At 26.8% G+C, this 22,919-nt stretch overlaps 5 protein-coding genes across 6 annotated transcripts; 1 reads left to right on the plus strand and 4 right to left on the minus strand.

Annotated features, from left to right (window-relative positions):
- Nucleotides 1–171: 171 nt before the first annotated feature.
- Nucleotides 172–4,388, minus strand: OCT59_014552 (uncharacterized protein; the record flags this gene model as incomplete). 2 transcript variants are annotated; one of them, XM_066150100.1, is made up of 5 exons in its annotated part: nucleotides 172–925; nucleotides 1,004–2,660; nucleotides 2,736–2,987; nucleotides 3,059–4,141; nucleotides 4,272–4,388. In XM_066150100.1, 4 exons carry the CDS (start codon nucleotides 4,041–4,043, stop codon nucleotides 328–330), a joined length of 3,492 nt encoding a protein of 1,163 aa, XP_066002304.1. In that variant the 3' UTR covers nucleotides 172–327. The 2 variants fall into 2 exon arrangements, with proteins under 2 accessions (XP_066002304.1, XP_025190184.2); XM_025312316.2 differs by lacking the exon at nucleotides 4,272–4,388 and having other exon boundaries at nucleotides 3,059–4,211.
- A 9,749-nt stretch (nucleotides 4,389–14,137) lies between these two features.
- OCT59_014553 (uncharacterized protein) lies at nucleotides 14,138–16,174 on the minus strand (the record flags this gene model as incomplete). The annotated part of the gene is made up of 5 exons (XM_025312315.2): nucleotides 14,138–14,322; nucleotides 14,388–14,569; nucleotides 14,648–15,103; nucleotides 15,209–15,891; nucleotides 15,962–16,174. The coding sequence occupies 5 exons, from the start codon at nucleotides 16,172–16,174 to the stop codon at nucleotides 14,138–14,140; spliced, it is 1,719 nt and encodes a 572-aa protein (XP_025190183.1).
- Nucleotides 16,175–16,465: 291 nt separating this feature from the next.
- On the minus strand, nucleotides 16,466–17,506 carry OCT59_014554 (uncharacterized protein). The gene is made up of 2 exons (XM_025312314.2): nucleotides 16,960–17,506; nucleotides 16,466–16,861 (listed from the first exon to the last, which is right to left on the minus strand). Exons 1-2 carry the CDS (start codon nucleotides 17,391–17,393, stop codon nucleotides 16,585–16,587), a joined length of 711 nt encoding a protein of 236 aa, XP_025190182.1. The 5' UTR covers nucleotides 17,394–17,506; the 3' UTR covers nucleotides 16,466–16,584.
- Nucleotides 17,507–17,773: 267 nt separating this feature from the next.
- Nucleotides 17,774–18,897, plus strand: OCT59_014555 (uncharacterized protein; the record flags this gene model as incomplete). The annotated part of the gene is made up of 2 exons (XM_025312313.2): nucleotides 17,774–18,391; nucleotides 18,475–18,897. The coding sequence occupies 2 exons, from the start codon at nucleotides 17,774–17,776 to the stop codon at nucleotides 18,895–18,897; spliced, it is 1,041 nt and encodes a 346-aa protein (XP_025190181.2).
- A 573-nt stretch (nucleotides 18,898–19,470) lies between these two features.
- OCT59_014556 (uncharacterized protein) lies at nucleotides 19,471–20,648 on the minus strand. The gene has a single exon (XM_025312312.2). The coding sequence runs from the start codon at nucleotides 20,607–20,609 to the stop codon at nucleotides 19,653–19,655; it is 957 nt and encodes a 318-aa protein (XP_025190180.2). The 5' UTR covers nucleotides 20,610–20,648; the 3' UTR covers nucleotides 19,471–19,652.
- Between the last annotated feature and the right edge of the window lie 2,271 nt (nucleotides 20,649–22,919).

Consider the following 22,919-nt stretch of genomic DNA (forward strand, 5'->3'; position numbering starts at 1 on the left):
CTTTTATCTCGAAATTTATATCAATCTTACAATGGATAAGAGTATTTAACAAATTCTCCAAAATAGGAAAAATGTCTCGGTCCCGATTATAAAACCGATTGCATCTTGCATTGATCTACAAATTTAAATAATGATTGACGCTATAACGCATTGTCTGCACAAATGGACTTTCATAGCAGAAAATAATCTAAAAATTTTTATTCTTATACAATTTATTACACAATATATAAAAAATTATTAAAAGAAAATAAACATAAAACCGTAAAAAACATTAAAAAAATTATTCATACACTATTTTTTTTTTTGGTGGAAAAGTTTGAGATCAAATCATCTTTTTTCAATATCTATTGTGTCCACATTCGTGTCATTTTGATTTTTAGACGTCGATGATGAATTTATTCCCTCATTGTTATCATTACGAAGTTGTCTTCCCACATCTAGACTCTCGTTTTGCACTGTGTTCTCTCTGGTCATGTGTACTCCTACTGAAGCAGAAATTAAACTTGGCAACATCGCAGCTGCAGCGATTGCCTTCGACCGTGTTTCAGATTTTTCTTGTTTATCACCAAAATGAGCTCTGAACCTGCCACCACGAAGTGTCTTAAAAAAGTGTAATTGATTTTGTACTTGCGTAATTGTATCACTCCATTCTTTTTCAAGATCAATATTGACTGCAGGCGGAGGTGTTGTAGTGTGAGCACCAGTAGGAATTAAGCGAATTATAACTCCGACAGGGATTGATAGAAATCCCAAAACTATACATATTACCCACTCTATTATACTAATTCGTGTTACTTGGAAAGCAGCACCACCAAACTGAACTATTAAAATTTGTCCACAAACCATTATCAAGAATATAGCCATTAAAAATTTATTTCTCGTGACACCTTTAAGAATATTTATTTTACCATATAACCGTCGACAACTATGAAATACAAATTTTTATGAATATATTAATATTTTTTTCATTCTATTAGCCGAGTAATAATAAAAAAAAACTCACTTGATTTCGTTAAAAATCTGCAAGAATACAAACGTATTAAAAATAACAGTTTGCAACTCTATACTTTCCTTATCCAATCCCAATATGGAACTACCAGCATAAAATAAGACTAAAGTAATTACTAATTGAAATATACTTTGGCCGATAATCATTTTCCACATATCTAGAGAGATTAAAGGTGCATTTTTGGATTCAGGTTTACGATCTAATAGTTCGATAGTAGGGGGATCTGTTGCAAGAGCAAGAGCAGCGAGCGTATCCATGATAAGATTGACCCATAATAATTGTACAGCAGTAAGAACGGATTTTTGTTCATTGCTTGAAACAGCAGAAATGAATGTAAGCAATACAGCAGTAACATTGACCGTCAACTGAAATTGTAAAAATTTCTTCACTGCGTCATTTACATTTCTTCCCCACATAATAGCTTTGACAATACTTGAAAAATTATCATCCATTAAAATAATAGATGAAGCTTCCTTGGCAACTTCTGTACCAGCTATGCCCATTGAAAAGCCAACATCGGAAAGCTTTAAAGCAGGTCCGTCGTTTGTACCATCGCCAGTGACAGCAACAACATCGTTTAATCTTCTCAAATGACCAACCAATATTCTTTTGTCGTCAGGACTAGATCTAGCGAGAACTTGAAGTTTTGGTAATATCCTATTCATTTGTTCTAGAGAAAGATTACGAAATTCCGGACCTTCCATAACCTCCCCACCTGTAAAAATTCCACATTGTGTAGCAATTGATTTGGCAGTTAAAATATTATCACCGGTGACCATACGAACTTTAACACCAGCTTTTACACAGTTTGCAACAGCTTCACGCACTCCTTCTCTTAATGGATCTTCGATGCCCACGATACTCAGTAAAGTTAATTTATCAAATAAGTCTCCGTAATTAATTTCATCGGAACTTTTTGTTATCTCTTCAAATTGAAATTTTTCAAAATCACGATAAGCAATTCCTATTGTTCTTAGAGTTTGAGTGGCATAATCCTCAATTACTTTTTGGACTTTATCGGAATTATCTTCAGTTAAATCAATTACGCTGCTGGTGGTCGTATTATCGTCAGATTTTACTATATTTATTATTTTATTTGATTTTTTCAATATAACTTCGCTAGCACCTTTTACAAAAAATCTCCATTTGGAATCGTCAATTTTTATGACAACTCCCATTGATTTTCTTTCAGAATTGAATGGGAATAATTGTACGATTTGAGCACTTTCTCTTAATGATTTAATATCAATACCGGGGTTTAATTCCAATAGAAATCCTAATAATGCGGTCTCAGTTTTAGAACCGACAAAGGTTTTTTTTCCATTTTCAATTTCACCTTCAAAAGCCGTAGAGTTGATGGCTATCGATTCATTCAATAACTGTGAAATATCTTGAGGAACCTCGGAATTTATTTCTTTCAATGAAACAGGTTTTGTCGAAACAACGTTTGCAGAAAGAGAATGAGTTTCAGCGTCTTTAACAAATGGAACAGATAAACCAATAATCCCAGTGACAACTGTCATTTTATTTTGTGTTAATGTTCCGGTTTTATCTGAACAAATCGTTGTTGCATTACCCATAGTTTCACAAGCTGAGAGAACACGTACAAGATTATTATCCTTTAGCATCCGTGTTGTAGCATATGCAAGCGCTTCGATTTAGAAATAATATATTATATTAGCATTATTTATAAGACTTTTTTAAAAAAAAATAATAATAAATTTACCTAACGTTACTGCTAATGGCAAACCTTCCGGTACAGCAACAACTACGATAGTAACAGTTGAAATAATAATTTTAATCAAATTATCAAGTATATGGGTGACCGATGGTACTCCATTACGGAAACTCACAAAATATTTTATGAGAAGAACTATAAACATCAGAAGAGCAGCAGCTCCGCCTAGCTTTGCAATTTTTTCAGCAAGGTCATTTAATTTTTCTTGAAGAGGTGTATCTTCAGCCTCAGACCTTAACGCTTTAAGAATTAAAAAATTAATCACATTATGAAAAATATATATATAAAGAATTGTACACTTATATACTTACACATCATAATTTTACCAAAAAAAGAATTAACACCGACACCAGTAACAATGTAAGTACCAACTCCTTCCAATACTTTACTACCACTAATTATAAATGGATCAACTTTAGGACTTTCGCTTTCTTTTTCAAGTTCTTTTAAACAATCTTCATATTTCATTTTTCTTACAGCATCACTTTCACCTGAAGCTGCGGATTCATCACAGCGTAAATTATGACCAGCAATTAAGACACCATCAACCGAGATGACGTCACCAGGTTCTAAATTGAGCACATCTCCAACAAGGACATCGTGTACTGATAAAAGGGCTTCTTTACCATTTCTAGTAACTTTTACATTACGATCCTCTTTTTTAGCATTTAATTTTTGAAACTGCCTTTCCTTTTGCCAATCATTCAAACTACCAACTAAAACAACAATTAAAATTGCGATAAGAATAGCAACACCCTCTACCCATCGAATTTTTGGTTGACCTTCAGTAGCAGGATCTTTAACTCCAAAATCTTCATAAAGGCCAAGACCTAATGATACAACTGCAGCTATTATTAAAAGTATCAAAACTTTTTCTTGCATGGCAATCCACATTAACTCAAGAATAGACTTTGTTTTCTTTACTGGTAATATATTTTTACCGAAAACATTTTTTCTTTGGTAAAATAAAGTATCATCTGCTGTAAGAGTTGTTTCATATTGAACATTATCTTGTTCATCAACTATATTATCATTACTTTCACCCGTTATCTCCCTTAAAGTTATTGGTTTTAATGAGGCAGTCTCGTCCTTTAAACCAGTTCGTTGATCGGTATGAAGACCTTTTACCAATCCATCTAATCCTCCATATGATTTTAATAATTTGAGACTTTGTTTTTTTTGTGTAGGCTCAGCAAGGGGAGAAAGCGTTTTAGGAGTGAATGCAAAGGGATTGGATGAACTTGAATGAGTTTCTGTTGGTTCACGAGTTGAGTCAACCGCTATCTCTGTGCTCATTCTTTTTACAGTATTTTTAGGTTCTTTTAAAGAAGTTAAAGTTTTTGGACTAATGGGAGATTCAGGATTTATCTCTATCGCAGTGGTATCGGTTATATCTGTTATTATGGAAGGCGAAAAAGAATTTACAGGGACGGTTAAAGTATCGTCTTGATGTACTGAGCCCATATTTAGTAAAATAAATACTAAAAAAACAAAGGTCTTTTTATATTAAAATTTAAAACCAACCGGAATTTTCTATAAAGGATAAAGTTGCTTTTGTATAATTTTTTTTAAAAAAAATTTCTTATTTTATTAAGGACTAAAGTTTTGTCCTTAAAAAAAAAAAATCCAATGGACAACTTTCGTCCTTAGAAAATTAAATGGAAAAAGACATTATGTGCGCGCAAATAATACAAATTTAATTGCCCGCATATTTTATACTATTTAATTTAATTTCTGTGTGCCTTATATAAATTGTCATTTAGTGCACATATCGCAAATCACACCATATTTAGATAAGATTTTATCGAATATGCAGAATCGGTTGTATCACTCGCTAATTGCTCGGTAAAAATTTCAAATAATTTCGTATAAGCGAACATATGTTTTTTTTACAAATTAATCGAAATTTTTATAATTAGTTCAAACCAAAGATTTATGAAAAAAATTTGTTTTTAAAATAAATTTGAGATCTCTGAAAGTATTAATTATTACTTGACGCGAATTTAATAAATAAACACGAATTTATCACGAACTATCTATTTAATTTAAATTAATAGATGGTCATGTATTGTGTGGCTGATTTAAGAGTCGATATACAGATATACAGGATAATCAATTTCTTAAGAAGGATGGCTCTTTTTAGGAGAAGCGTGATTGACATCATGTTAAATAAAATATGGTATTACAAAAAAAAACGTGTGTTCCATCGAATGTTAACATTAAGAATTCTAGAAATTGTAAATAGAAAAATCTGTAACTAACTTTAATAGTATATATTATAAGAAGTGAAAAACTTCTATTAAGAAAAATTATTACGTATATACGTATCAGTCCGTATAATTTATAATAAAAATGATTCATGTAGACCTATTGTTGTAACAAAACTATGAAACCTAAAAAGGTTTATCCGAAGAAAAAACTAAGACATCGCAATTACGCGCCTAGCTAGATCTTATCAGTGTCGGAGATCCTAATTTGAAATTCTTTCGGAGACGGAGAATCAAAAATTTGGTTCGAAATTGAAATTCGAATTTTGCTTCTATCAATTGTTTATTATTTCTCTTTAGAACAAAATTAATAATTGACTATATTAGTTCTGCCCAAAGTTAAGTTAAATTTCACAAAATTGATGTGTAACTTTTCACTGAAAGTTACTTTCGATCTCGCATATTATGTTATATGAGGAACAAAAAAAGTTTTCTTATCTAATTTTAGTTATTTAATTATATAATTATGTAAAGGATATAAAAAATCCGGCATTTATATCCGGATTGGGTCTAGTTTCTGGAATATCAAAAATCATCCATGCGAAAAATTTCATAATGTTGATCATCCTTACTATGTTCGGTCAACTTAAAAATATTTTATCGGGCGCCAATACACTTGGTTGCTTGCAAATTAGCCATTTGGCCGAAACATTCTTTGCCACAACCAAATCTCATGAAGAAACTAAAAGCAATACAATTTGCTATTATTTTCTATTAAAAATTGGTGAACTCGATTTCTATTAGTACACGACACGAGTTTCCAAAAAGGAAAAGGGGCGTCCAAAGCGGGTTCGATCACGTGACTTTTAAAATCACCCATATGTCACACCTCTGTCTTTCAATTTTTACTATATATTTGTCATATGCGTTAATAAAATGTACATAACAAAATGTGCATAAAATCTATTTTTCTACTTATCTGGCCTTATAAATTATTTACAATCTTTCAGTTTCTAGTTCTCCTATTTTGATTTTCTTTTATAATTACAAAAAAATAATATTTTATAGGTTTTAATTCTATTTAATATTTACATATATAAGTTAATTATTATAAAAATTCTCAATTCCTATTGGTTTAAAATAAGATAATATATTAAGTTTAATATTTTTGAATTATTCTAATATATTTTCTGAATGTAACTTATATTGTAACTTACAGCCAAAATTTTTAAAATAATGTAATTTTACAACCCTACATATTAGACTAATATTATAATATTATTTTTAATTACAAATATATATTATATTACAATTAGACTTCTTTATAATCACTCTCTATATAAGAACACTTATAAATATAATGATATGATATAAATTGCAATTATAATACGATATATTACAATATACCAAATTTTCCAATATTATACCAGGTTTTTTTATAATAATAATGAATTTTTTTATAATAAAGGTCAGATTGATCCAGATACCAAATTTGTTATAATGCAAATCAACTGTATAGAATAAGGAAATATTATATGGATTAATAATTAGATTGTATAGTATATAATAATAAAATGTCTTGGATAAAAATTACATATACTAAAATATAATTTAAAATAGTTCCTTTCTATATATTTTCTTTTATAAATTTTACCTATATTCTTATTGTCATAAGTAGTAACCATTTAAAACTTGTTTAAATTATAAAATAATGTGTTGTTAAATAATATTTAATTATTGAACAATTACTAAAATAGGACTCCGGACATCACATATATAACTCATAACTGATCTGCATGAATTTAAGTACTTTTTGCTCCTGCTAAAATAGACCTAATTTGCTAAAAATCAAATTATCACATTTCAAATCTATACTAATTTGCTAAAACTCAAAATATGAGTTAATAATTTTTTTTTTATTATCAATAAAAAAATAAATGATTAATATAAATTAAACTGCCAATTTTTATAATTAAAATATGTAGATTATAGATAAAATAATAATTAATAAAAATAATAAATTAAATAAATAATTATTAAAAAATAAAATGTTGCGAAACTAAACGGACGGTTTTTGGCCCGCATTATGCTTAATTTTGGCCGGAATTATACTTAATTTTGGCCAAAATATGACCCGACCCCGAAACTAATATTTTTAAAAATATTATTTATAAAGTTAAAAACAAAGGATAAGTTAAATTTAAAAAAAAGTACCAATTTGCTCAAATATAAAATATGACTTTGTAAAATCAATACAATTTGCTAAAACTCATAATTATGACTATTAATTAATTTTCAATCAATTTGCTCTTTCTAAAATTATGAGTTTAACCTAATTTTGATTGAATTTGCTAAAACTCAAATGTGAGTTATATATGTGATGTCCGGGGTCCTACTAAAATAATGATAAAAAAATAACAAACTTATATGAAAATTTTACAGACTTTTAGAATTTTATTTTTATATTTATAAAAGGCTTTAATGATATTCGCATTCATAATTTTTTGTTAAATCTATTTAGAATTGGTAAATGAATTTATTAATATAATGTTCTCAACTGTTAATACTAAGGTTATTATCACTTGCCTGTGACAATTTGTTTTCTTGTTCAAGTAATTTTTTATCTGTGCTTTCTATAAAAGCATTTTTATTTAATAGATATCAGAAATATCACATAAATTAACTATCATTAATTAAAATAATTTTATATAACCATTATCAAATATTTATCCTATAACTAAAAAAAAAAAAATTTTTTAATACAATACTTACACAAATTAAGTAATTTGTATAATTTGTCATATATATTATAAATTTCCATTATCATTTTCACTTTAGTAATATTTTTTTTTTGTATATACAAAAAAGTTCATTTTAAAAATACAGTTTTCCTTCTGATTATACTTAAAAGTAGATATAAAATACAATTTAAATAGCAAAAATATATGTAATTTTATGAGAAAAAAAGTTTTTTAAGTTAAAAAAGACAGTTAATTAAATAGTATTTGCATTTTACATGAAAATTACTTTTTATAATAAAAAAAAAAATATTTTTTATTTTTATAAAACTTCCAATGAAACCTTTTTTTAACTAGCAAATATTTTATTTTTAATATAATTTAATGAAATAAACAATTTTCATTAAGTTTAAAAAGGTAATTATTAAGCCAGATTTTTTGTTATTTATCAATTTGATCAAAATTTTTAATTAAAATACTAATAAATTTTTTTTTATTTATTAAAATAATATTATTAATTATAACTAATTTTCACTCAGGGTAAAATCGCCTAGGTGATATCATCTGATTGTTTTTTTGTTTATCAGTTATTTGTTTATTAGATAACGAATAACCTTTTTTTAATGTTCTCTAACATCTTTCAACATTTTTTGACATTTTTAATGTCTTTTAACGTCTTTTAGCGCTCATTAACACTTTTTTTTTCTTTTAGACATTTGAAGGTAAGTTTTTTTTTTATAATATTTGTTTACTTTTTTATTTGCTATTGTTCCTTACTTATTCATTTTCTTTGTAGATTTTTCAACTTCGGTATCCTAGTAAATGTAGTAAATGGTAAATTTCAAGTTTTTCAGAATTTCAGAAGTCTAGTTTCTTTACAAGTAACTCCAACTAGTTTTTATTTTTCATTTGGGTTTCTTCTAATATTTTGGCTGGATTTTTCCTTGATTTCTGAATTTCTTCTTAGGTTTCAACGTATTTCTTTTTCGATCTTTTCTTTGGATTTCTTCTTGGTTTAATGTATTTCTTTTTGATCTTTTCGATTCGATTTCTTGGGCTTTTAGGTTTTTTTTGGATTTTTTTTTTGGATTTTTTTTTGTTTTTATTTGGATTTCTTTTTGTGTTTCTTCTTCAGATTTTTTGATTTTTTCTTTGAATTTCTTTTTTGGGTTTCTTCTTTATACGATTTCATTTTTACTTATGTTTGATTTAGTTTTATTACGATTTTAGTTATTCATTTATCTTCTCTTTGGTTTTATTTCATTTTAACCTTGTATATTTTTATTTCTGAATTCATTTAATCTCATTTAATTTTATCGTTAGTTCATTATAATTTCAGTATAATTTTCAATTATTTTTAACTTTAATAGTGATATCAAGGGTTATCATATAAGCCATATATATGATGTAGCAGAAACCCAAAATATATATAGAAAAGTCAGAGGCAGCCAAAAAATTTTTACTAATCATAGCTGTACACATTCTTTTAGGACTGGAATTATAATAATTTTGGCGAGTGACCAAAAAAGGAAATATCTTTTCACTGGGAATTATCTAAAAAGGAAAGATTTTCATATTTTTTTTTGGCTAGTTATATGCAAACTCAAATTTGACCTTTTTATGTATATTTCGGAGTCCTGATGTAGCATGATTATAGATTTTTCTATTCACAATAAATGTTCGTAAAATTTATTTTTATATGCAGATCAAAATAAAAATTTTATACATGGGTGAAATCACCTGATTTTAATAAATTTCAGTTATATATGAGTGAAATCACCTAGGTGATTTTACCTGAAGAGCAAATTAGCAAGATTCTATTAGATTTATTTTGGTATTATAAATTGTTTTTTAATTGAAAACTTAGTTAGATATAATTATTTTTTTGTTTATTTAAATTAAACTTTAATGCTAAATTTTAGTATTATGATAATGATGCTAATATGGTGCCAGAAGTTTATACTTGACAATCACATGATTTTGTTTCAATTTTCTGAGCTGATTCTATATTATGTGATCCAAAATTCAGTTAATAATAACTGTATTAAGTACTAATAAAATACGGTTTTTGAAAATTTTTTATTATAAAACATAAGAAAAAGTAGATTTCAGCAATAAATCGCAACTACCATTTCATAAAATTCATATATTGATAAAAAATTTTTTTTAAAAAAAATTACATTTGATTCATATTATAATAATTCAGGCTGGCATTATCATAATGCATAAAGTCAGCCCAAATTATCATAAGTTTTGATCAACATATTTTGTTTCAAATTTGGACCAATCATATGAAAATCATGCAATTTCAAATACTTATAACTTTTTACGTAGATCTTCTTTTAAAAATCTGACCAGTAATTTGATGGAATTTACCTCAAAAAATAAAGTTACCAGTTTATTTTTTCTAAATTGTATTTTTTTTAAGAAGTTGAAAGATTTTTAAGATTTACATTTTTATTATTAAGTATAAACTTCCAGCACAGGACTCCGAAAAATACATAAAAAGGTCACATTTGAGTTTGCTTAAAAAGAACCTAAATTTTCATGAAAATCTTGCCTTTTTTAGATAGTGCCGGCCTAAATTTTATTGTCCGTTTTGATACAGGCCAGCATTATCATAATTCCGGCCCTAAAAAGTTGCTTATTTTAGGTCAAAATCTTTCTGATCATTTATGACCTCCATATGTATTTTTCGGGGTCCTTCCAGCACCATACTTATAATTTATTTAATATTTTTTTAGATTTTAATTTATTTGGTGTAAAAATAAAATAAAAACTATTTATTTATAAAAAAAATTCTTATTGGCTATATTTAATAGCTATTAAATCATAAACATATATATATACTATAAATAAATAAAAATAAATAAATAAAAAATTTTTTTATATCTATCTAAATAATGTTAAAATAAAAGATAATTATAAAATATTTTTAAAAAAAAGTAAAAGAAAAAGATTAGAAAAGTTTTCTTAATATTTTATGAGTTTACTATATTAATATAGACTTATAATAGGTAATGAAGTTTTTACTTTTTAAAGTTTATAAATATGGTTTTAAGAACTAAATGAATATGAATATATACATAATTATTAAAAATAATGTTATATTATGTAAACGTAATATTACCTATAACCTGAAATTTCAATTTTAGCCAAATTTAGGTTGGCATTATAAATTGGGTATTGCTAAATCTCACCGGCGGTGATTTTCACCGTTATTAATGTTGGCAGAAATTATGATTTAGCCAGAATTATAAAAAATTTTTTTGCAAATTTTTACCGAGAAAAAAAATTAAATGTAAGTAGTTTTTTTAAATATTGAACATGTTTTACTTAATAAAAAAACTTAATTTATTTGACCAAAGTAAGGAAATTACACTTTAAATTTAATAGACAGAAAAAAAAATTTGAAAGTTAATACTATTATGAGAAATGCAATTTTTTCCAAAAGTAATACATTTACACTCATGAAATTTGATACACAACTAGTTTTAATCTTGCTGAACAACGATTTCATTTGACCAAAGTGGTGAAAGTACACTCTGAAATTAACAAATAAAAAAGAAAAATTCGAAAGTTAGTATTATTATGAAAAATGCAATTTTCTTCACAAGTATTACACTTACATCCATGAAATTTTATATACAACTAGTTTCGACCACGCTGAACAACTTTCACTTAATAAAGAAAGACGATTTCATTTGACTAAAGTGGTGAAATTACGCTCTGAAGTTCACAAACGGAAAAAAAAAATTCGAAAGTTAGTACCGTTATGAAAAATGTGATTTTTTCCACAAGTATTATACTTACATCCATGAAATTTTATATACAACTAGTTTCGACCTCGCTGAACAACTTTCAATTAATGAAGAAAGACGATTTCATTTGACTAAAGTGGTAAAATTACGCTCTGAAGTTCACAAACGGAAAAAAAAAAAATTCGAAAGTTAGTACCGTTATGAAAAACGTGATTTTCTCCACAAGTATTAAACTTACACTCATGAAATTTGATATACAACTAGTTTCAACCTCGCTGAACAACTTTCACTTAATAAAGAAAGCTGATTTCATTTGACTAAAGTGTTGAAATTACGCTCTGAAGTTTACAAACGGAAAAAAAAATTCGAAAGTTAGTACCGTTATGAAAAACGTGATTTTCTCTACAAGTATTAAACTTACACTCATGAAATTTGATATACAACTAGTTTCAACCTCGCTGAACAACTTTCACTTAATAAAGAAAGCTGATTTCATTTGACTAAAGTGTTGAAATTACGCTTTGAAGTTGGTAAACAGAAAAACAAATATTTAAATGTGTTTTTTTTTTCATAAATATTATATCTAACTTTATGAAATTGAAATATACTCCTATGGGTTTAATAGTGTAACAAAAGTAATATTTTTTGTATTAAAAACACGTAAAATATTAAAAGAAAAGCAAAGCAAGCAAAGCAAAAACAAATTTCATAAATATGTGTTATGTTGTGTAACATAAGTAATCACATGATCACATGACCGGTGAAAATTTGACAATTCCTTATAAATTTAGCAGAATTATAATTTAAAAATTGCTAATTTTAACCATTTGTACTAATTTTAATCAACTTCAGATTCAGACTTCAAGTAACAAAAATCAGGAGCAAGAGCAAGCTTTTTAGAAAAAACACATTTTTAAAACTTTTAAAATAAAAAAAAAAAGCTTGGACAGTAATAGTACTAATAAATTTATTTATTAGTAAAAATTAGATCGCTATTTAAAAGATTTGAAGACTGACAGGATAATTACTCAAGCTTGAAGAATTATAGGCAGGATGAATGGAATACTATAGTAATTACTTTATACTTGATGAATATTAATTTTTTATTAATTTTTCCTTTTTTTCATTTATTGTTTTACTTTGAATTATTATTTTGTCTTTTATTTTCTTTTTTTTTAATTTTAAGTTTCATTTTGCAGTTTTAGTAAATCTTTTAAAGTACTTATAGACATTAACTAGAAGGAAAGAAACCCCTCTAAAAAAGAATTATTTTATATAGAATTTACTTTCTTAGCCTAGAGTTTTCAACTAATAGTACACATATGATTATTCCATTATAAATTAATAAGTAGTTTAATATTTAATAATATTAGGATTATTTGAAGTGTGAGATGATCTTGTTCTTAAGAACATAAATTCTAAATCTTTACACTCCACCCTCATTGTTTACTTCTGAAGTTATATTGGATTATTACCATTTCTCCACTTGGATGCATAGTTTTTACATGCATCTTCATAAATATCTTTGTTAGAAAACTGAAAATATTTGCCATATTTTTTGTATACAAGTTCATCATATTAATTCGGATGGAATACTTGGATAATGTTTGTCATAACCAGGGAGTCCACCAAAGTACTCTAATGAATGCAATAAATTAAGATAATGTACATACTGACCTTTGATAACAGGAGAAAGAAAACCATTGTCTAAGGATAAAAGCTCAAAATATTAGGAGCTCGTAATGCATTGCAGCAATTTCTATCTTCACATTTGCGTATATCAAGGGAATTTATAAATTTGTGAAGCCAGTCACATGTTTCTTTTTCAATGTCTGAAGATATAGTGCTTTTTTTCCTGAATTTGAAATCCTCAGTCATCAACATAAGTAGTAACAACTGGTTGCCCATTGATAGGATCACGATTCTAAAGGTCACGCGGATGTTCTCTGGCATGTTTGAAATTCTCGTGTGCAAGTTCTTCATCAAATATTGTAATTTGTCCATGCTTACCATTAATTAAAAGCATTTAGTACAATTCCTGCCAGTTTGCCAGAAAGTGATGATATGCTTCGTTCTACAATAAACCTATTTGGTTTCTTTTAACCAATGGTGGACCTGATGAAAACCCCCGATTTCTTGCAAATATTTCAAAATACTTACCTGTATTTAAAAAACTTACTTAGATTACCTTTCGGTGCGAACACATCACATACAGTATTTTCATGGTGTGTAAACTCATGAAAGTCCTCCTCTTTTATGGTTGTCATTAGGTCAACCATATGTGTTTCGCATGAAGTACCTAGAAAGTATTCAGGACGGACAAAAATTCGCATTTTTCCAGTCATGGATATCTAATAAAAACACCGATGCTACATCGGTGAATACTTTAGTTATTCATTGATATCCATGGAATAACATGTATCATGTTCATGACCAACTAACAAATTATAAACAAAATATTTTTTATATTAAAGCTAATTATTTATTTGAAACGGTTATACCTTCTTATTTAAATTGTAAACGACATTATTTTACAATTCTAATTATTAATTACAAGTACGGTCAGAACTCTAATATAAAGAACAAACTCTCATAATTTTGATATAACGAATTTATGTCTAAATAAAAAATCTAATAACCGTAAAATTCATATCGAGTTCTGAATGCATTCTATTAAAATAATTTTATTTTTTCTGCATTTCAGGAGGAATTTCTTTGTAAGTATTTTCAGTGGTTTTTAATAAAGATCTAGGGGCATCAAACTTATCCATAATGATCTCAATAATTTGAATTTCGTTGAATGGGGAATCAGAAAGTTGTGAAATACAAGATTCAAATTCTTTTTTTGTGGAAACTTGAATGGTACGTCCTATAAAAAAAGAAAAAACATTAAAACCATTTATCGAATGGTTATATAAATTTTGTATTGTTTACCTTTTCTTGTTGTACTAAAGTATTCCAACGTTTTGCAATATTGCCACGGTTGGATATCATTGTATTTACGTTTGAGACCATGAATCAATCGTTCGATAGTATATCCATCGTTGTTAATAATAAAGATTATAGGATCGAGATTGTTACGAATCATGGTAGAAACTTCTTGTACGGTAACTTGGCTAAATAGATCACGCATGATTATAGGTAATCTTAATTTACGGCTTTTAAAAATATTACAATAATAACAATATACTTACAAAGAGCCGTCGCCGACAAATAAAATAACACGTCTTTTAGTTTTACCGTTTTTAACAGCCAAAGTGGCACCAAGAGTAGCACCAACGCTATACCCAATGCTTCCGTATAAAATTTGACTAATAAAAGTTGCACCTTCAGGAAATCTTACATCCATTAATCCAAACATAGATGTACCAGTTTCTGCTATTATAATATCATTAGGTTTTAAAAATTTTGAAGCAATTTCTCTCCAAAACCAACTATGAGTAATTTGTTGAGAACTTAATTCTTCCATAACTGGTTGAGATTGATATGGTGATTCAATTTGTGTTAAATCAGGTTGACGTTCTAGCCGTGATGTAAGTTTAGGTAAAATTTGCCTCATAGAAACATTTTCATAAACTGCGTAAAAAACTGTTACACGATCATGTCGTAATTCTATAGTTTTTGCCGCAGACACAAGATAAGAAAACCCTCTTTAAAAAAAATTAATTTTGGGAAATAAAATGCGGTCAGATTATAAAATTAATATATATATATATTTTTTTAAAAAAAAATCTAAATAATAAATAATTCATTACCCCGTATTGAAATCTGATTTGAGCGATCCAATAGAAATGATTAAATCAGCTTCTTCAACTCCATGTTGAACATGAGGTTCACTTACATTACCAATATAAATCCCTCCAAATAACGGATGATTTTCAGAAATAACACCTTTTCCCATTGGGGAAGTAAAAACACGAAAACCAGTTTTTTCAGCAAAATTCACAAATTCTTTAGTGATGCTATAACGAGATGTTCCAACATCAGCAAGAATTATAGTACTTTTAGATTTATGAATCTCTTCAATAATTTGACTTATAGCAGCTTCTTCAACCTCACGAGGATTTTCAGGATAAGATAAATCTAAAGGATCATCCGAAAGATCTTCGGCAACATCAATATCTTTATTATACACATCAGTGGGAAGTGAAATGTAAACTGGTCTTGCTTTTATATAACATTCTCTTAATACTCGATCAATCTCAGATTTTGCATTATCTTGATTAAGAGAAGTTTGAGCAACAGTAATTCCTTCGTACATTTTCATATAAATTCTAAAGTCACCATTTCCAAGAGTATGGTGTAATATTGCACCGTCGGCCTGTGATTGAGTAGATGGAGTACCTACTATATGCACAACTGGTACCATTTCTGCGTATGAACCCGCGATGGCATTAATTACTGAAAGTTCGCCCACTCCAAAAGTCGTAACTACAGCCTAATAATTTTGGCGGAGGATATGACAAATCAATACTATATGGCGCAGCAAATAAAAAATTATAACTTACACCTATTTTATTAATTCTTGCATAACCATCAGCAGCATAACCGATATTCAATTCATTACAACCACCAATCCATTCAATTCCTTCATCATCTTCTACCAAATCCAAAAATTTTAAATTAAAATCACCAGGTACACCGAATAAATGCTTAACTCCCAATTGTTTTAATCTTTTAATTAAATATTCTCCAATTCTCATTTTAGTCATTTTTGACATTTTTTTGATCAGTTTTTGTTAAAATAATAATTTAAAGAAATAAAATCGAATATATATATTTTTTAACGACAGTAAAAACTACTTTAATACTTTAAATAACTTTTTTTCCAAAAAATTAAATTATGAAGATAATCATAGATAAAAGAAAGATAAGTGATAATAAGTGATATAAGTGATGCAATATTTACGTCATTAAACGATATACATCCTTGTCCTTGTCACTCTCTTGATGTAATAATTTTTAACAATGATTAATAATAGTTTATTAATATTTAATTAATAATAATTATTATATATAATTTGGCGCCATGTTTAAATGATATAGAGCCATTAAATTTTTATTATTGAAAGAAAATTTTACATACATAAATACAAAAATACGATACAAAACATGCAAAATATATAATATATTAATAATTACTAATGTATAAATTATTAAAATAAGCTACATCGTCCTGTCTTTCATAAGCGTTTACTTTTCTCATGATTTCTTTGGTTTCCTTTTCTTTTTTAATCATCCAATCTTTTTTCTGTTTATTAGATTTTAATAGTGAATATTCTTTTTTAGCCAATTTAATATCAGAAATCCAATAGGCTCGTAATTTTTCACTTGACCATGTCATAAATTTAGTATATGGTATACAATCGAGTAATCCTTGTGGTAAATATTTTGGAAACACTTTGTCTCTAAAATTTGTATAAAAAAGAAAGAAGGAAGAAAGAAAAAGAAAGAAATGTTAAAAAAGTTTATTAAAACGCGAGTTTATAATATAATTATATTATACCTTACTAATAAAGTTTTTTCGGAAAAACATTTACTACATAAAGCTTCTCTTTTAACCCAAACACTATACCCAAATTTATTATAACTATTATTACAAAATTTACATCGTTTGGCCAATAAAGTCAACCAAATATATTGTTGTTCAGTCATATCTGATGGTGGTGAAAGAGAAGGATAAGTCAAATTATGTATTCTAGATGATTTCCATATATCTTGAATGGATTGTTTGGTCGACCATAATAATTTACGAAATTTTTTACATACTGAACATAATGAATATAAGTCTTGTGGTGTTAAATATGTGAAAATTTGTAAATAAATAGTTAAATGAAGAATTAAAAATATTGATCGTGGATGTAAAGGAGAAAGTCGAATGATTGGTTGTTTTCCTCCCAACCTTTTAGTAGATTTTACCATTGATACTGATGATGACATTGTTTCACTTTTTTATTTATAAGAGTCTTCTTTTCTTTTTTAAACACAAAAAAAAAAAATTAAGAAAATAATTTTTTTTTTTTTATTAAAGAAAATAAAATCAGGATTTAATCCCGTTCAATATTTTTTCAGTGTTCATATTTATATTATCTGTAATTTTGTACACAATAAAATCAATATCTTCATTATATTAGATATGCAGTTGTGCATCTAATCTGCAACAATTGTAAAATGATTTTCCTCTATTTAAATAAAAAATCTTACCTAAATTAGACTTATAGCTAAAAATGATTAATATTACATAATTGTGTCGCATTTGAAAATTTATAAATTAAATAAAAAAAAAAAAATTCTTTTTCTAAACTAATTCATTTCGGAGAATGAATAATTTAATTCCTGAAATTCTTAAAGTTATATTTAAATATTTATATGATCCAAATGCAGATAGTTGTTACATCGCAGATCGAAATCATCTTTATTCATGTTTATTAGTAAATAGATATTGGTGTAAAGTATCTGTTCCCATTCTTTGGAGTAGAGCACTAAATTATTATGGAAGTATACATGAAAGACAGACTAAAATTTTATCCCTTCTTAAATGTCTTGATCAAAAATCTCGAAATAATTTAATTAATAATGGTATAACATTTCCTTTCTCTTTTGATGAAGTAACAATCTTTCAATATACATCTTATATTGAGGTTTTGGATTATGGTAAATTAATTAATTTGGTTGAAGATTGGTTAAATACTTTACAAAAATTACCTGCTGAAAGTTTAAGTTTAGTCCTAAGATCTATATTGAAATTATTGGTTAAAGAAACTAAAATAAAAAGTTTTAAAACCTGGCCTGTGAAATATTCTACAGATTTAACTCATTTAATATTGGTTGAGAAAGATATTGAAAATCTATTTTTAGATGTTAGAGATTTGCTTATTATTACAAATATTAGATTGGATAGATGGTTAGAACCTCTAATAAAAATTTGCAGAAAAATTGTAAGTTTATTTATATATGAATCAATCATTAATAATTCTTTCTTTTTTTTTTAAAAAAAAAAATATTTTAATCATTCATGTAGAAAAAGTTAACAATACGAATACCAGGACAAACAATTTCAACTCATTCACATTATATTGTAGAATCAGCTCAAATGTCTTTACTTATCCAACATCAACAAACACTTCAAAAATTAAAGATTTTTGAAGGATTAGGATCCTCTATTATAATTAATAAAACTTTATCATTAGTAAAAAATTCTCTCAATAAACTTGTATTTAAATATGTAAATTTTGAGGCATGTGATCCATGGTATGGCATACGTACCTTGCATATGTTACAAGTATTTAAATGTAGGAATTGTAAAGGGTTAACTGTAGAGATGGTAAAACCTTTGATAGAATGTACTAAAGAAGATTTTAAGATGATTAAGAAGGTGGATGTGGATTGGAATACTTGTAAAGAAGCGAATACTTTGTTAGATGAATGGAAATTAATAATATAAAATTATTATTATCCATATTCTTTAACTTTATTAGCAAAGATTATCTTTGTACATGTAATCTAATGTAATCTAATGTAAAAAGAAAGAAAACTTGAATTAACTAAGGAGCTTTCACACATGTTTAGTACTTGCATACAAAAGCAACAGTTTAGAAGTCTGTGCCTATATTATCTGTAATATTCGAAAAATCCTGAGACTTTTTTTCATTTATTATTTTTGGCGCTTCAATAAACACAAATATGTATAGTTTAAAGCATATAATTTATAATATAATAGATAAGTTAGTTTGTAATTTATATCGCGTAAAAATTTTCTATCCTTATCGGTCATCTTTTCTTTTTTTTTTAAACAAAGAAAAAAATGATGTTCATCTAAAAAAAGCCAAAGGCTAAATATAATTTTTTTTTTATTACCTAAAATTGGAATGATTCTTGTATAAAAGCTGGTATATGTACTGCATATAACAAGTATTATAATAAATCATTTTATATACTAATCTCCTATTAATAAAAAACTTGTTTACCTTTTCGGTCATTTCTTAAATATCGTTAAACATTAAAATGAGAGTTCGGGCCCGATATTATATTATTAAAAAAGTAAACGAAAGTTTATTAAATTCATATAAATTTTTTTAAAATATTTTATAATATTCACCCTATATAATTTTGTTTCGTATCGAAATTTGAATAATATTCTATATTAATAATAATAAAAAAAAATATACCAGCAAAATTTACATAATTTTTCCCAAAATTTCACTTTTTAACTACCTTAAAAATTTCATATTCATCTAAACTAAGAGTTGTACCAGCTGTAATAAAATCTGAAATACCAGGATAAGAACTAATTAAGTTACAACGCATTACTTTACCAATTTCAATAGTTAAATCCCAACCAGAACCAAAACTTGGTCCAGCATTTGTTCTATATGAAACAGCATATTGAGGATCTTTAACTCGAGCGATTTGAGCTGAATTAATAGAATCCGGGATTGGAAAATGAAATATAAAAGAATCAGAACATTCTGTCCAAGTATCAATTCCACTTCCATAAGCTTTTAAATTTAATGGATTATAACCACCAATAAGTTTATCATTATATTTACTTTTTGAAATCATTATAGTTGGTCCCTTATTATCACATAATTGATGAAATGTTTTAATATCAAAATTATTTTTACTAGCACGAAATAGAAGTTCAAAAGAATGAGGTTTTGTTTTAAAATTATAAAAATTTTTTGGTTTTTTATCAATCCAACTTGAAATAAGTGCAAAATGTTTTTCTCCAATAAGACAAGAATTTGAAGGTGGACATCGTATAGGTTGTACTTCACCTGTATTTGGTGGAGTTTCGGGATCAAGATTTTGTCCAATTATATCTTCATAAAGTTGGTCAGGTAATAATTTTTTAAATGGTTTAATTTTACGCCAAAAATCTTTTGGTGAAATGTGAAACCATCGTATAAGGGGAATATAATCATGTAATATTTCTTCTAATTGTTCAAAATTTTCTAAAGTCCAATTTGTAACATTATCAACATTTATTTTATTTTCCATTTGAGCGAGACCCCATTTAAGTAAATATTGCCAAATGTCTAATTCTTCCATTGCAAGATCATCTTGTTTGAGGAAAAGTTTTAAAATTGATTCATTTAAAGAATAAAATTTTGAAGAACCAAATAATAATTTTGGTTCTTTACAAATTATATCCATACAAAAATCTTTAAGGATTGTACATTTTTTATATTGAATTACCGTTTGAAGTGAATCAATTGCATTTTCTTGTATGAATTCCGTTTGGTTTGATATCATATGAGTTTGAATATGAGCGTTTAATTTTTGAAGATCTAATTCTTCGGTTGCAACCAAAAGTCGAAGTAAATCCGTTCCTTGTAATATATCCAAATCAATTAGTCCTGTATACAAATACCTATTGAAATTAAAAAAAAAAATTTTTTTTTGATATTAATAAAAAACTTTGAAATAAATAATTGAAATATTTAACATCCTTTTACTCACTTTAATAAAATTTCGAAAATATTTGATAAAATATTTGGTTTCTTAAAAGCGATTACACCTTTTTCTTTACGTAACCAATTTTTTGATAGTGTAGTTCTGAAATATGTTGACCTTGTGCATAATATAAGAGAATGTACACGAAATTCTCTTCTATTCTCTCCTTCTCCGGCTTCAATAATAACATCATGATTATCCCCATTTATTAAAAGTTTTGCGAAATCACTTGACAAATCTGTTAAAAAATTTGAACCTGTAATCATCTTTATAAAACGAATAGTGAATGAAAAATTCAAATAATTTTATTTCAAAAGAATTTAATATATATATAGAGATTTATAGATTTTTTTTTCTTTGAAGGCGTGCATACGATTTGACATACGATTTGGATTTTGCGCGATCAATAGAACCATAATAGAAAAGATGAAAACCAGTTTATGTTATAACACAGCCTTATGCAAAGTTATGCGTACATGCCGCGCATAAAATAAAATTTATGCGCCCATAAATCATTATGCTGGTGAGCATGTGATAATTAACTAACTTTGTAAATTTCTTATCTGCACGGGCCAGAAAAATAAAGATCGGCCCGAAATTTTGGAATTAAGATAAGGGATCATGTGATTTATTACAAACTTTTACGCGTGACAACTGTTACGTACTGATACATCATCTCTCCAGCTGAGTTCTAATGTCCTCAAGGTAGCTTCTATAAGTTGAATTCTTTTCAACAACATTTTCAATAATTTCAGTGGCACTTTTATATGGTCAATTCTCATATATGGCCTTAGATATGGCTTCACCAATCCCTTTAATTATATTAACAATTTGTTGGGGCTCTACGAAGTTGATATTGAGATCATTATAATATCAAAAGTCAATCATGAGGCAAACAAGGGGCCAAAATACTGATTGAAGTTATCCTTTGAAATAATTAGGCAGTCATCTGGTAGATCTTTAGGATTACCTTCAAATGGTCATGATATGAATGAGAAAAGAGCTCACCAGAATCACTTTTTAAATATTATTATGCATTTCTGAATTTCATCACAAAGTTTTTTGGGAAATGTTAATGGAGATCTATAAATAAAAACTAGCTGTTAATAATAGAAAATTAAAATAAAACAATAAAAACAAGTCATTAAAATTTTGTCTAAAAATATAATTATAAAAATAGTTACATTTTTGTTTCTGTTCTTACTGTTGATTAATGTGCTAAACAGTCTGGTACGTAAACCAAAATTATTATCATCACTTCATTGTTTTCTGTCTTTATGAAATATAGTAGGACATAGTAAACGTTATGAAAGAAATCTAGAAAAGAAGCGAATTAATAATGCTGTTTTTACACAAAGATTATACTAAGAATTAGATATATGGAATCTTGCAGTCATAGATAACATAGATTTCAAACAAAAAACATTTTCCTTTGGAAATATATATGATATTATAAGAAACAGCTCATATGCAACTTTGAGAATGGCATTCCAATCGGCAATTCCCAATTATCTGGCAATGTGTCAGGAAGAATTAATTACCTTGGAAAAAGATAATCATATATTTGATATGAATTTTACTATGCAAGAAACTTTGGATTGATTTAAAGTATATTAGAAAATTTGCTAAATTTTTAAAGTACAAATGAAGGCAATTTAGAATATAATCAAAATTTTGATACAGAAATAATTAAAAAAACTATACTAGAGAAATTTGAACATGGCTGTTAAGGCCCTTCTTCTTACATTGTAATTCTTGAATTAGGAGATAATTTGAATTCAAATTAAGCAATTTTAGAAGCTGCTATTACAGTCAAACCTTAATATAGCGAACCCTTGATATAGTGAATTTCTTAGACAACTATAATAAATTTCCCTTCACTATAACGAATTAACCAATCAAATCTCTTAAAATCTTCACTATAATCTTATAGCGAAATTGAAGTCTAGATCCTAAAGTTCGTTATAACAAGGGTTAACTGTATATACAAAGCTGATTTTAATTTGCAAA

Source organism: Rhizophagus irregularis, chromosome 22 (genome assembly GCF_026210795.1).
Source record: "Rhizophagus irregularis chromosome 22, complete sequence".
NCBI lineage: Eukaryota > Fungi > Glomeromycota > Glomeromycetes > Glomerales > Glomeraceae > Rhizophagus > Rhizophagus irregularis.